At 37.3% G+C, this 12,459-nt stretch overlaps 1 protein-coding gene across 5 annotated transcripts in view; it reads right to left on the bottom strand.

The window, feature by feature from the left end:
• The window catches only part of GRM1 (glutamate metabotropic receptor 1), a 421,006-nt gene that overhangs the window by 106,460 nt on the left and 302,087 nt on the right, over positions 1 to 12,459 (bottom strand). For all 5 annotated transcript variants that reach the window (XM_058735553.1, XM_058735556.1, XM_058735555.1 and 2 more), the window contains exon 4: positions 6,773 to 7,008. In XM_058735553.1, coding sequence (XP_058591536.1) covers positions 6,773 to 7,008 — 236 coding nt within the window. The remainder of the gene's footprint in view (positions 1 to 6,772; positions 7,009 to 12,459) is intronic.

The following is a 12,459-nucleotide window of genomic DNA, read 5'->3' as shown; positions in this document are numbered from 1 at the left end:
TTCTGTCTCCATCATGTAAGGAAACCAGGAAGAAGGCTTTTCACTAGAACCCTACCATGCAGGTCCCTGAGTTTAGACTTTCTAGCCTCCAGAGTTGTAAGAAATAAATATTTGTTGTTTAAGCTACCAAGTCTATGCTAATTTGTTATAGCACCCCAAACTGCTGTATCGAAGACAACATCTAAAGCTTTTGTAACATATTTCCATTAAGCAATTTCTACCAGCACTGTGTGAGAACCTATGACTTTTAGGTTTTGAAGCTATTGGTTTTTCTCAGCTATAACTGTGCCCCATTTGTTAGCACTTCCAGAATTTTGAAGTAGAATAGTCTTACTGCCTTGGATCAGGAGGCTTTAAATCTTCTTCACTGAAGAATTTATAAAAATGTTTGGTTGAGTTCACCAGATATAGGGTACAATATTGTATCATTCCTCCTGAAGGGGGATAAGATTTAGAATTCTGGCATTGGGTTGAGAAATTATGTTCCCTAAATTAAATCAGCTATTGCTCTGTTGTCTATTGCCACAATAATGCTGCATAACAAACCACCCCAAGGCTTAGTGGCTTAAAACAACAGGTATTTATTTGGTTCATGAATCTGGGGGTCAATAGGAAGTTCTGTTGCTCTGGGTTGGACATGACTCATCTCGGTTGGGCTCACTTATATGTCAACAGTCAGCGAGTGTATTGGCTGGAGACTAGTTTAGCCAGTATGACCTCAACTAAGAGATCATCCTGTTTTTGCTTTAAGTTCTTTCTCATATTCTAGAAGGCATATATATATATATATATATATATATATATCCTCAGCTATATATATAGCTATATATATATATATATATAGCTGAGGGAAGATCCCAAGAAAGAGAACAATAGGTCAAGCCTCTTAAAACCTAGACTTAGAATAAGCTATAAATTCAGTCAAAATTCAAAAGACAGGGAAAAAAATTCTACTTCATAATGGGAGGAGCTCCAAAGTCGTATTTCAAAGAGCATGGATACAGGGAGGGGTGGAAAATTGTGAAGCATTCCACAAAATCTAATTAATATACCAATTTCTTGGGTAAAGGCAAATGATATTCTTCAAGAGTGCATACTGGCATTGGAGTCAAACTTCCGAAAGTATAGAGAAGTTATTACCCTAGGACCTTATAGGCTGTAGTAAATAAGAAACTGTCTCAATCTGGGTCAAATTATATTAGACCCAGATTGAGACAGTTTAGACTCATCTTATCCCACTTCACACGGTAAGTTGATTCAAAATGGAAGTTCCACTGAAACCTACTCATGAGGCAAATATATTATAAAAATTAGTACCAATCTAAAAATTGTGAGTGACAGTCTCCAAGCTGGGGGAAGAGTACCCACGGTTTGGGGAAATATTAGTCTCTTCAATAAATGGTGTTGGCAAAGCTGGACAGCCACATGTAAAAGAATTAAATTGGACTATGATCTTACACTATAAATGCACACAGAAAAAACTTGAGAGACTTGAACATAAGACCCGAAACCATAAAACTCCTAAAAGAAAGTCTTGGTAATAATGATATTTTGGATTTTGATACCAAAAGCAAACATAAATAAGTGGGACTACATCAAACCAAAAAGCTTTTGTACAGCAAAGGAAACAATTAACATAATGAAAAGCCAATCTCTGAAAAAGAGAAAATATTTGCAAGTTTCATATCTGATAAGAGGTTAATATCTAAAATGAATAAAGAACTCATACAACTCAATAGCAAAAAAAAAAAATGATGAAAAAAGGGGCAGGGGATCTGAATAGACATTTTTTGAAAGAAGACATACAGATGGACAATAAGTACATGAAAAGGTGCTCAACATCACTAACCATCAGGGATATACAAATCAAAACTACAATGAGATATCACTTTACACCTGTTAGAATGACTATTATCAAAAAGACAAGGAATAACAAATGCTGCTGAGGATGTGAAGTAAAGGGGACCCTTATGTACTGTTTGTGGGAATGGAAATTGGTGCAGCCACTCTGGAAAACAGTCTGGAGGTTGCTCAGAAAGTTAATACAACTATCATATGATGCATCAATTCCACTTCTGGGTGTTTATCTCAAGGAAACAAACACACTATCTTGAAAAAATATATTCACCCCTATGTTCATTGAAGCTATTTATAATAGCCAAGACATGGAAGCAATCTAAGTATCCTTCAATGGGTGAATGGATAAAGAAAATGTGATATATATAGTGATGATGGATGATAAAGAATGCTAGAGTAATGGTTTTACTACATATACAAATAACAAATATTGTGTTGTACACTAGAAACTAATATAATGTTATATGTCAATTATATCTCAATTAAAAAAAAAAAGAGTGCTCATGCTTGGAAGTCTTGAAATTTTGTCACATCAGACTATCTATCATTATATTAATAGTCCTGAGCTGTTGATGAGTATTACAGATACCATCCAAATACTTTCATTATGTTTTCAATAATAGCCAACTACAAGGAAAGATATACTAGCTTTAAAAAGCATTATGTCCTCCTGTTCCGAGTTGCTATAAAGAATAAGGACAGAAAGTAAAAAATTATGGCCATAAATTCATTGGATTGTGAAAAAGGTCAGTGAGGACAAAGTGAACTCATTCAGTTGATATACTGCTAACCACAGCAACTCTTGATATTGCCATATTGCAAGACAATGGTAATACATGTACTTAAGGAACCCAAATATTGTCATATTCTAAATATAATTATATATCTAAGAATCTATAGTGAGGGAACAATCCAAAAGTAGTAACAACAACAATCATGAAAACTCTGTACCATATTCACTGGTTTGTTTTGTTTTGTTTTGTTTTGTAAGAAGAACACTTGGAAGCAACCTAAGTGTCCAGTAATATAAGAATGACTAAGTAATTATAATATTTTCATTGGGTAGAATATTATGGAGCTATTAAAATGGTCATTATAAAGATTATGCAACAACATCAAAGGTAAAGTAGAATCTTAACTGAAAAAAAGATACAGTATTACAGGCACACTATGATTATAACTATGCAAAAGAAAATGAAAAAAGTCCATAGAATTGCAAGTGGTGCTGGTAGGAGTTGCCTTTTGGAACCTCTTATTTTCTTAGAAGGATTCATATCATTTGAGTAATTCAACTTCTGGAAATATACTTTAAGAAAATTATCCAAAATGAGAAAAGAATAAGGTGAGGACTAGGGAGAAGAATTTTTTAATACCTCTCTGCAGCTTTTTTAACTCAGAAAGAACTGAAAACAGCCTAGCTGTGTCAGAAGAATGAGATGGTCAAATAAATTAGAGTTTATATGTCTGCAGAATGTTATATAGCAATTAAGAATAAAAGAAATTGGGGCTCCTGTGTGGCTCAGTCGGTTGAGCACCCAACTCTTGATTTCGGCTAAGGTCATGATCCCAGGGTTGTGAGATTGAACCCATGTGCTGGGCTTTGCACTGAGTATGGAGCCTGCTTGGGATTCTCTCTCTTTCACCCTCTGCCCCTCTCCCCTGCTTGAACCCTCTCTCTCTCTCTAAAATAAAATTTTAAAAAATGGAAAAAAAATGAGTGAAAGAAATTAGTGACAAAGAAATTCATAAATTTAAAGAAAAGGCAGTATTCATTCTTTTTTTTTTTTTTTTTTTTTTTTAATTTTTTTTTTCAACGTTTTTTTTTTTTTTTATTTATTTTTGGGACAGAGAGAGACGGAGCATGAACGGGGGAGGGGCAGAGAGAGAGGCAGACACAGAATCGGAAACAGGCTCCAGGCTCCGAGCCATCAGCCCAGAGCCTGACGCGGGGCTCGAACTCGCGGACCGCGAGATCGTGACCTGGCTGAAGTCGGACGCTTAACCGACTGCGCCACCCAGGCGCCCCTAAAAAGGCAGTATTCATTCTAAAAGCAGTATAAAAATAATATTAGCTATATGATTTATAAGTATATATAGATAAAAATATACCAAAAATTTAACAGTATATTTGATAGAAATACATCAAAAAATTAATAGTAATTAATAGTAGTTATATAAAAGAAAATTATTGATGCTTTTCATCTTTCTTATGTTTTTCTATATTTCCAATTTGTATAGGATAAACTTAGTACTATATATTACTTTGATAATCAGAAAAAAATTGTGAAAGCCTAGATAGGGGAAAAATAAAATATCCATTTTGGCACTGTATAAGGGTGGTTGATTAAGGGTTCTGTGCTTGTTTTTCTAGTTGCCACATCTTGGAATATAGTTATGCTAAATTTGTAATTTCAAAAACTATAATATTTAACAAGGTAATCCACGCTACATCTTATTTTCTTTCTTGTAAGACACGATATTAACAACAACACTTTACACTTATGTAAGGATTTGCGAAGTATCTCACTTGTGTTACTTCATTTAATTCTCACACCTGTGTAAAGTAGAAAGTGTTATCATGCTATAGTTGCAAAAATTGACTCAGAGATTAAATGAGGTCCTTCAAGTTTTGTGGCAGATTATTAACAGAACCAGTGTTGGCTCCAGTTGGTTATGCTTCCAAATGCTCTTGCAGTTTCCATGGAATCATTTTCACAATTCTTATCAGGAAGGATAAAGCCCTATGCCACTGCAAAAAATGCTATAAACAGTTAAGACATTTACTGGAAGAGAGTGACTTTGATTTGCTTTATACCTATTCTCTCCACTGTCCTCACAATGATTAATTTTTTTAGAAGTTAGACTTTGATGTTTTGGTTAGTACCTTTCCAACACTTTCTCCAATCCCTTGATATTCGCAACTAATTAAGCAGTGATGTAGACTGTGCATGAAGTACTTTTTAATTAGCCACAGTGATTTGCAAATTATTCAGCCTGGGCTCAGGACCCTTAATATTCAAACTGAAAATCTAGTGCATGTAAACTCTTTATTTAAATAGTGACATCTGAGATTAAGCTCAATAAAGGTTTCTATGGAAATGAACTGCAATATCAAAACTTTCCAAAACATTGAAATGACCCAATTAGAAGAGGTAAAAATAAGTGATAGAAAGAGTAGCTATCAATAGAATGGAAGGGTTCATTTCACTTCTGCACATTAATTTTCATAAATGTGTCTGCATATTCATTAGAAGACTATGCAATTCATTTGCTATTCAAGGATCTCAACTAGATAAGAATGATACATGAAGTAAAAGTTTAGTTGTTCATCAATAACACTGAAGCCAATTTCATAGAAATGCAGACATTAAAACTGAAGAGCAAAGTAAATTTACATGAATGTATACACAGATAACATAAACACTGCTAAAGAAAAATTAATGATAAAATTCTAGGATTCCCGTAGAAGAAACGATCAATAAAGTTCATGAATTAGTTCCAAATAGAAAAGTTAAATAAGCCTTTGATCTTTCTTAGAACTAAGAACAAAGGGAAATATTTCCTAAGCTTGACTCCAGAATGAAATACAAACATAAACATGTTTATAAAAGGTTGTAATCACGTAAGAAGCTCTTAAAAATAGCTGAGTGAAGTAAAATACAAGAACAGTTCATGAATGTGAAATTTTTAAATTTTCTAGTATGAACATTAACCAAGTTCAAACTTTAACCTTGACATTTGCATGCACTATGACAATTGAAAACCCAAAATGGTTTTTAAAACGTACATGGCTGTAGAATTCTAACTTTTGTTTTGAAAGCTTAGGTCACAAGATACTTTCCTGGAAATCCTTATGTAAAGACATCCAAGTAGTAATCTAAATTTTACCAATAGAACACAATGACCAAGTGACATATATAGTTGCAATCCACTAATAGCCATCTCAAACTTAACCCATCCAAAATCTAGTTCCTGATCCTTCTCGCTTTTCCTGTAGTCTTTCCCATCTCAGTCCTGGCAATACCACCTTTAATGCCTGTCCATCATGCTGTGCTATCAACCCAGTATAGACAAATGGCTTTGAATGGCACTGTGGTATACCAAAGGTGATCTATTTTTGCCACATTAAGCAATACTGAAAAAAGACAGGGGACATCAATGTCTCTATGCAGTATGATAGCACTCATGGAAATTACTGTGTTAAGAAATCTGTTAAGAAGTATGGTAAGTTAGTCATGTTAAGTACAGCAGTTCCTGGGGCAGGGGGTGTGTGGTGTGGGTAGGGGGGAGGGCAGAAAAGGACATCCAGTGGAGTTCACCAAGCCCTGAAGACCCGAAACAATATGCTGCCCTTTTCTGGAATGCCTTCAGTGAGCAGTGCATGGGAATTATCTGTCCCACTGGGAAATGTCACTCCTATTTGCAAATGAGAGTGCAGAGTTTCTGGCCACCTACGTCCACATACACATACATATATGTTCGTGGTGTGGCCCTGGATGTCATTATCTCACCTTCTCCAGACCTGTATATTGAAGCGAGTCATAAAGAAGAAAAAGGGATCAAACCAGTGCTGCTTACTTATGTCTGTGCTTAACATTTCCTAAACATGCTTGCAATAAAACCTCTTCCCTCTGGCTTGAATAGTAGATACGTGAATTCTCAGTTTGCTTTTCCTTGACCTACATTATCTCTTCTTACAACCTGCTCCACCAGAGACCAAAGTTGTCTTTCCAGAACATAGAAACATGAATCCTCAGGGTAATACACACACTCTCCTCATTCTAGCTATTTTATAAATTAAGATGGTAATTTAGTCTTTGGAACTCCAGCCTTGACACCTTCTACTCTCATTCAACAAGTTACAATGGAGATAGAGTTGTAACTTCTGAGTTAGTATTTTGTGAACACATATTACCTGTGCAGATTCTTTTAAAGTTGGGATTTTCCAGAATGTGTCCTGGTAGGCGGCACTGGAACCGATGTTGCCAGAACTCAGGGAACCAGGGATTCCTCGTATTAGTGTCCAGCCTCAGCTTCAGGAAATAATCATCAAATGACCTGACCTCTGGAGATTGCAGCTTTATTGTGATTCCCCCGTTGGCTTCCACCTCATAACCTTCAATGACTTCATCTCTGTCTGCCCATCCATCACTAAAAAAATTCAGGGATTGGGGTAGGGAGAGAGAAAGACAAAGGTCTCACAAATAGAGCTCAGCATTACACGTGAGTGAGGCAATTCAGCAAGGCTGACAGTCTATTTTAAGCCAGAATTGCTACCCATCAATGGCTTTTTTTTTTTTTTTTGGTGGAGAGTAGTAAATTCTGAAATAATAAAGTTTTGTTTGTTTTTCACAGTAGTGAAAGTGATGATAATAATAATAGTAGCAATGGCAAGAACTAACATTTATTGAGCATTTACTAGTCTTCAGATTCTCTACTATTCACATTTACTGAGTCAGAAGACGTTCAGCAACTAACTGAAGTCCCAGTGGAGCCAGGATATGGATCCAGGCAGTCTGGCTCCCAACCCAGTGCTCTTTAGGCACAAAACCGTCAATTGCTGTCCAAATCAGAATAAAATAAAACCCAGGCACTCAGGGCCTTCACAATAAGAGCTCAGCAAGCTTTCAAGGTTTCAACCAAGACCATTATATGAGCTGCATTTATAGGGCAGAAAATTGATTTAGCTCAGAAACATGACAACCACAGATTTGGCTCCTGGACGTTGTTCAAACTTACATTGCCTAGAAGTGATCAGATGCTTCCTCTTCAATGTTTTTTCAAAACAGCAGCATTCAAAGAAAACAATCCCACTCCCCAAAATGAAACTAATCCTCCTGCTCACTAAATGGAAGTTAACTGGTGTTTTATCCAGTGGGTTCAAATTTTATTTTAATTTGATCACCTTCTAGAACATTCACATTGGTTATGAGTGATGTAGCTCCAATTTAATTCAAGTATGCACGTGAACCAGGCCAAACCTCCTGTGAGTGGCTCTGATTCCTTCCCAAGCAGGTGTCAAAAAAAATTACACTGGATAGAGTTAAACAGGCAAACAAGACTTTATTCAAGTATATTCCAATATGCCAAAGACACTGAACTCCCCTCTGCTGAAACAAAAGTTGGGGAGATTTAAGTGCTGGGAGAAGCTAGTGAGCAAGTGCTGGAGGACATTGAGAGGCGCTTGGTCAATGTGATTAGCCATCTGTGTTTTATAATTGTCATTTATCTAAGTTAGGTTTCCACCTTTCCACAGAAACTGGGAAACAGAGGTCTGCTATCACTCTTGATGATTACATTTCAAAGGATGGCTTCCAGGTACCTGAGAAAGAAATTTCTCTGCTGTAAAACTGGCAAGAATGTAGGAGAAAATGTACACCTCCAAGAGACAAAGAATTTATAATGCTGATTTTTATTTGTTTTATTTTTTCTTTAGAGAGAGAGATAGAGAACACGTGCATGGGCAGGGAGAGAGAGAGAGAGAGAGAGAGAGAGAGAGAGAGAGAGAGAGAGAAAGAGAGAGAGAGAGAATCCTGAGCAGGCTCCATGCTCAGTGCAGATCCCAAGACATGGGGCTCCATCCCATGACCCTGGGATCATGACCTGAGCTGAAATCAAGAGCTGGATGTTCAACTGACTGAGCCACCCAGGTGTTCCTAACAGCATTTTTTTAAATTAAATGCTCGAAGGAAAGGGAAGTCAAGGGGCCCATAGTCAGGAAGAAATTTGTCTACAGCTGAGTCAAACTAAAGAGAATGTTAATTTTCTCCCTTGGTCAAGAGGTGGATTTATTTACACCCACGGAGTCGCTCCCTGCAGTTTCTGGAACATAACTAACTGTTCGGTCTCTGACAGAGAAAGTGTTTTATCACTTGCTTCTCACAGAGCAGGGATCTGGGCCAAATATAAAAGACTGACCATCGCTTACCCCTTGTTACCTGAGATCAGTTGGGATAAATGTGTCCTCCACTAAGCTGAGTTCATTGGTGCAGTTCTATTTCAGAATCTTCCCAGTGAACCACACAGGAGCTGTATTTTCAATAGACCGAGGGTTGTAGAAGGTATAGCTGACTTAACATGATCCAGAGCTAAAGAGACCTTGAAGTATAGTGTAGTCTAACCAGCCAGACCAGAGAATGTCTACATGCTTTTTCTAAATCCATTAGGATAGATATTTTACAATTTTGAACAGATCTTTCCTTTCCCTTTCCCCTCCACCCCTCATTTCCTCCCTCCCTCCCTCTCTTCCTTCCTTCCTTCTGCATTTACCTAGATGCTCTCCTATGCTCAAGATTCAATTGAGAATAAGACACACTATCCTCTGCCCCTAGTGTTACAGACTTGTGGGGGAAACAAACATTAAACAAGAATTACAAACACTATAAAGGTAAGGAAGGAAAAGCAACCAGTACTATGAGGAGAAGAGTTTGGGGATTTAACTCAGTCAAGTGTGTACATAGGTATATAAGTGTGGGTGGGGAGAAAGTGATTAAGGATGACTAAGAAAGTTATGTCTGAGCTGAGACCCAAAGGATGTGTGGACATTAGTCAGATGAAAAGATGGAGAGGAATTGGTATAGAAGGTTCCTGGTAGGTTATCTAATACATAGGAAAGAGCATGGGCCATTCAAAGAATTTGGAGAGTCCGTATGGCTGGAGCATAGAGGGAAGTGTGGCGGGAAGTATGGGCATAAATCCCAGTTTAGAAGCTGTTAGCCTTAGGACTGCAGGAAGTCCTCAAAGTGTTGTAAGCCTATTACATAATAAGGCCATTGAGCTCTGCTCCCTGGTGGTGAATGACCTGAGTCTTTCTAACAAGTCTGGCTTTACTCACCATCACTGGATATGACGGTCAGTCAAACTGATATTAAAAAAGAAGATAGACTCATCTATTTTTCTCTATGCTCAGTTTGCTTAGAAAACTTTGAACTAATTTAATTATTTCAATTTATTCATATTATATCATAACTACATGTATAGCAGTTTGAAGACCTGAACTGTGGGGTCAAGGGTAAAAATAAAATCCACCAGACTTTCAAGAAATTCTGCTTATGAGCATATATTTAAAATCAAAATGACTTATAAAGAAAAAAGTTACTTTTGACATAAAATTTAAGCTTGAGGTGTGTTACTCCCCAGGATTCCATATTATGTGAGACTTTTCTGTGTGTGTAGATATAGTCTGAACAAGAAACCCATAATTTTTTTAAGTGTATGAAATGAACCTTCTATGCTGTTTATTTGTATTTCTTTTTTTTTAAAAATCATCCCCAGTTTATAAAAGTAAGTATCATGTGTCAGTGCTAAAAGCAGAGAAAGTGTGACCTCCTGTCCTTTTGCCCTCCAACACAGAGGAGCACATCATGGGAGTAAATCATTGTCTATGAATATACACAATTTGAAGTCGTATGTTTTAGTGGGGTAGAGCCTTAGATCCCCCTTGCCTTTGGCTAAAGCCCTTCCCCCTCACCATAGATGACCTCATTCCAAAATTAGAGTTGGGGTCAAATCCAAGAAATCATGAAATCACGGAGAACCAGGATGTGACAGAAAAAAGTATTCAGCTAGGATTAGTTGGTGAATACTTTTGAAATGTTAATTGTTAGAGGTTTGTAAGAGATCTTAAATCTATCACAGATAAGGTTAGGGAATGCTAACAAAAAGTTGCTGAAAAACATCCGTAAAGCACCTGGGTTTTTTTTTTTGTTTTTTTGTTTTTTTTTTTTTAATGTACTTAAATCATCTTGTCTACTTGCCAAATAGTATCCACAGAGAATTTTCAAGAATGTTTGCTGCTTAGTTGTGTTGGGATTTTTTTACAATGATATTGTTTTGGTGGATTCTCCGTGAAGCACACTGGAAAACAGGGAGGCAGCAGCTCTCCTTCAACCTGGTTTGGGGGTTTACTCTTGTCGTTGTTGTTGACAGTGGTGGTGGTAGTGTGGACTATGTGACCAGAAATGACCTGTGGGCACCTGCTCAGCCCAGGTGTCTGCAGTGACTCCCACTGTGCTGCATGCTGAACTCTACGAGGCATATTCACAGCCTCCAGCAGCTTCTGCTACCCCATCTGCTTCCTGGTGATGAGCTCCTTTTCCTATCTGAGCTCTGGAAATAAAACTGCATAATGTGGACAAACAGGGCAAACATTTAACAGAAAGCTACAAAATACAAGAATCCTTGTTCCTTATCCCCCTCAATGTTTTTACACAGCAGCTCTTTCACAAGCCTGTTCACTTACCCAGAACCATTGTTCTAGTCCCTGTGAAATTCCGCAGTCCCAACCTGAAGAATAATATTTATTCCACTGAATAAATTCTGATGGAGACAACAAAAAGGTATCATTTCTAATTCTAGCAATCATAGCTGGGCAGGAGATGTATGAGTGCCACCTTTGCATTATACAGGTTAAAATCATTTAATAAGAAAATTGATAGTAAAAAAAAAAAAGAAATACAATTGTATTCATTTAAAAATTGTTTAAAAACATTTTATAGAAACATATTTACATTCAATTAAAATAATTACAGTCTAGGGAGTAAAGCGATTTGATTTGTGTGGAGTACAAGTAATTGCATGTACCTAATAATAAAGCTATAATTCTTTAAAAATATTCCAGAGGGGCGCCTGGGTGGCTCAGTCAGTTAAATATCTGACTCTTGATTTCAGCTCAGGTCATGATCTCCCTGTTCGTGAGTTCCAGCCCTGCATTGGGCTCTGTGTTGACAGGGTGGAGCCTGCTTCAAATTCTCTGCCTCCCTCTCTCTCTGCCCCTCCCCTGCTTTCTTTCTCAAAAATAAACAAATATTTAAAAATATATATGTATTCCAGAGACTAGCATATAACCAAGAAAATTAGAAAGGATAATAAAAATATTTTCAGAAACATATGTAAACAAGCACAAAATTCCATAAATACAATGCTAACCATACTTATAAAGGTTGAAGAAACGTCATGTAGTTCAGTTTAAATCATGTGATGTCAATTGTGAGAAATTTTATGGCGGCAATGGCAGCTTTTTCAATAAGAACTCAGACTGGCTTTATTCATTCGACATTTATGCACTAAGAATCTTGTGTGAGTTAGGCATTTTGCTTACGGCTGCAGATACATTGATAAACGGTGCAGGTGCGGCCCCTGCTCTCCAGACAATCACAGGGGCAGGGAAGACTAGCCACTGAATACACAATCGCCACAGAGAGTTGCAGCAGTGAAAGGAAAGGAAGACGGGCTACAGAAGAATAGAGAAAGAAAAGGGACATGTCAAGGGAGGTTTTGCCCAAGAGGAAGTAACATCTAAGACGAGACTCATGGGATGCATTGAAGCTGCACAGTAAAAAGAGAGATGGAAGAAGAACCAGTTCAAGAGGGGACAAAGCAATCAAGCAGCAAGGCTTTCAGTTTGCTTAAAGTGTGCAAGGTAACACTTAAGACAAACCTGTGAGATATTGAAGAACCTGAACATCCTTTTTCTTTTTAAGATTATTCATTTATTTTTGGGGGGGGGAGGGGCAGAGAGAGAGGGAGAGAGAATCCCAAGCAGGCTCTGCGCTGTCAGCACAGAGCCCGACAGGGAGCTTGATCTCACAAACCGGGAGACCA

This window comes from Neofelis nebulosa, chromosome 6 (genome assembly GCF_028018385.1).
Source record: "Neofelis nebulosa isolate mNeoNeb1 chromosome 6, mNeoNeb1.pri, whole genome shotgun sequence".
Taxonomy (NCBI): Eukaryota; Metazoa; Chordata; class Mammalia; order Carnivora; family Felidae; genus Neofelis; species Neofelis nebulosa.
This window is presented reverse-complemented; position numbering and strand designations above follow the sequence as displayed.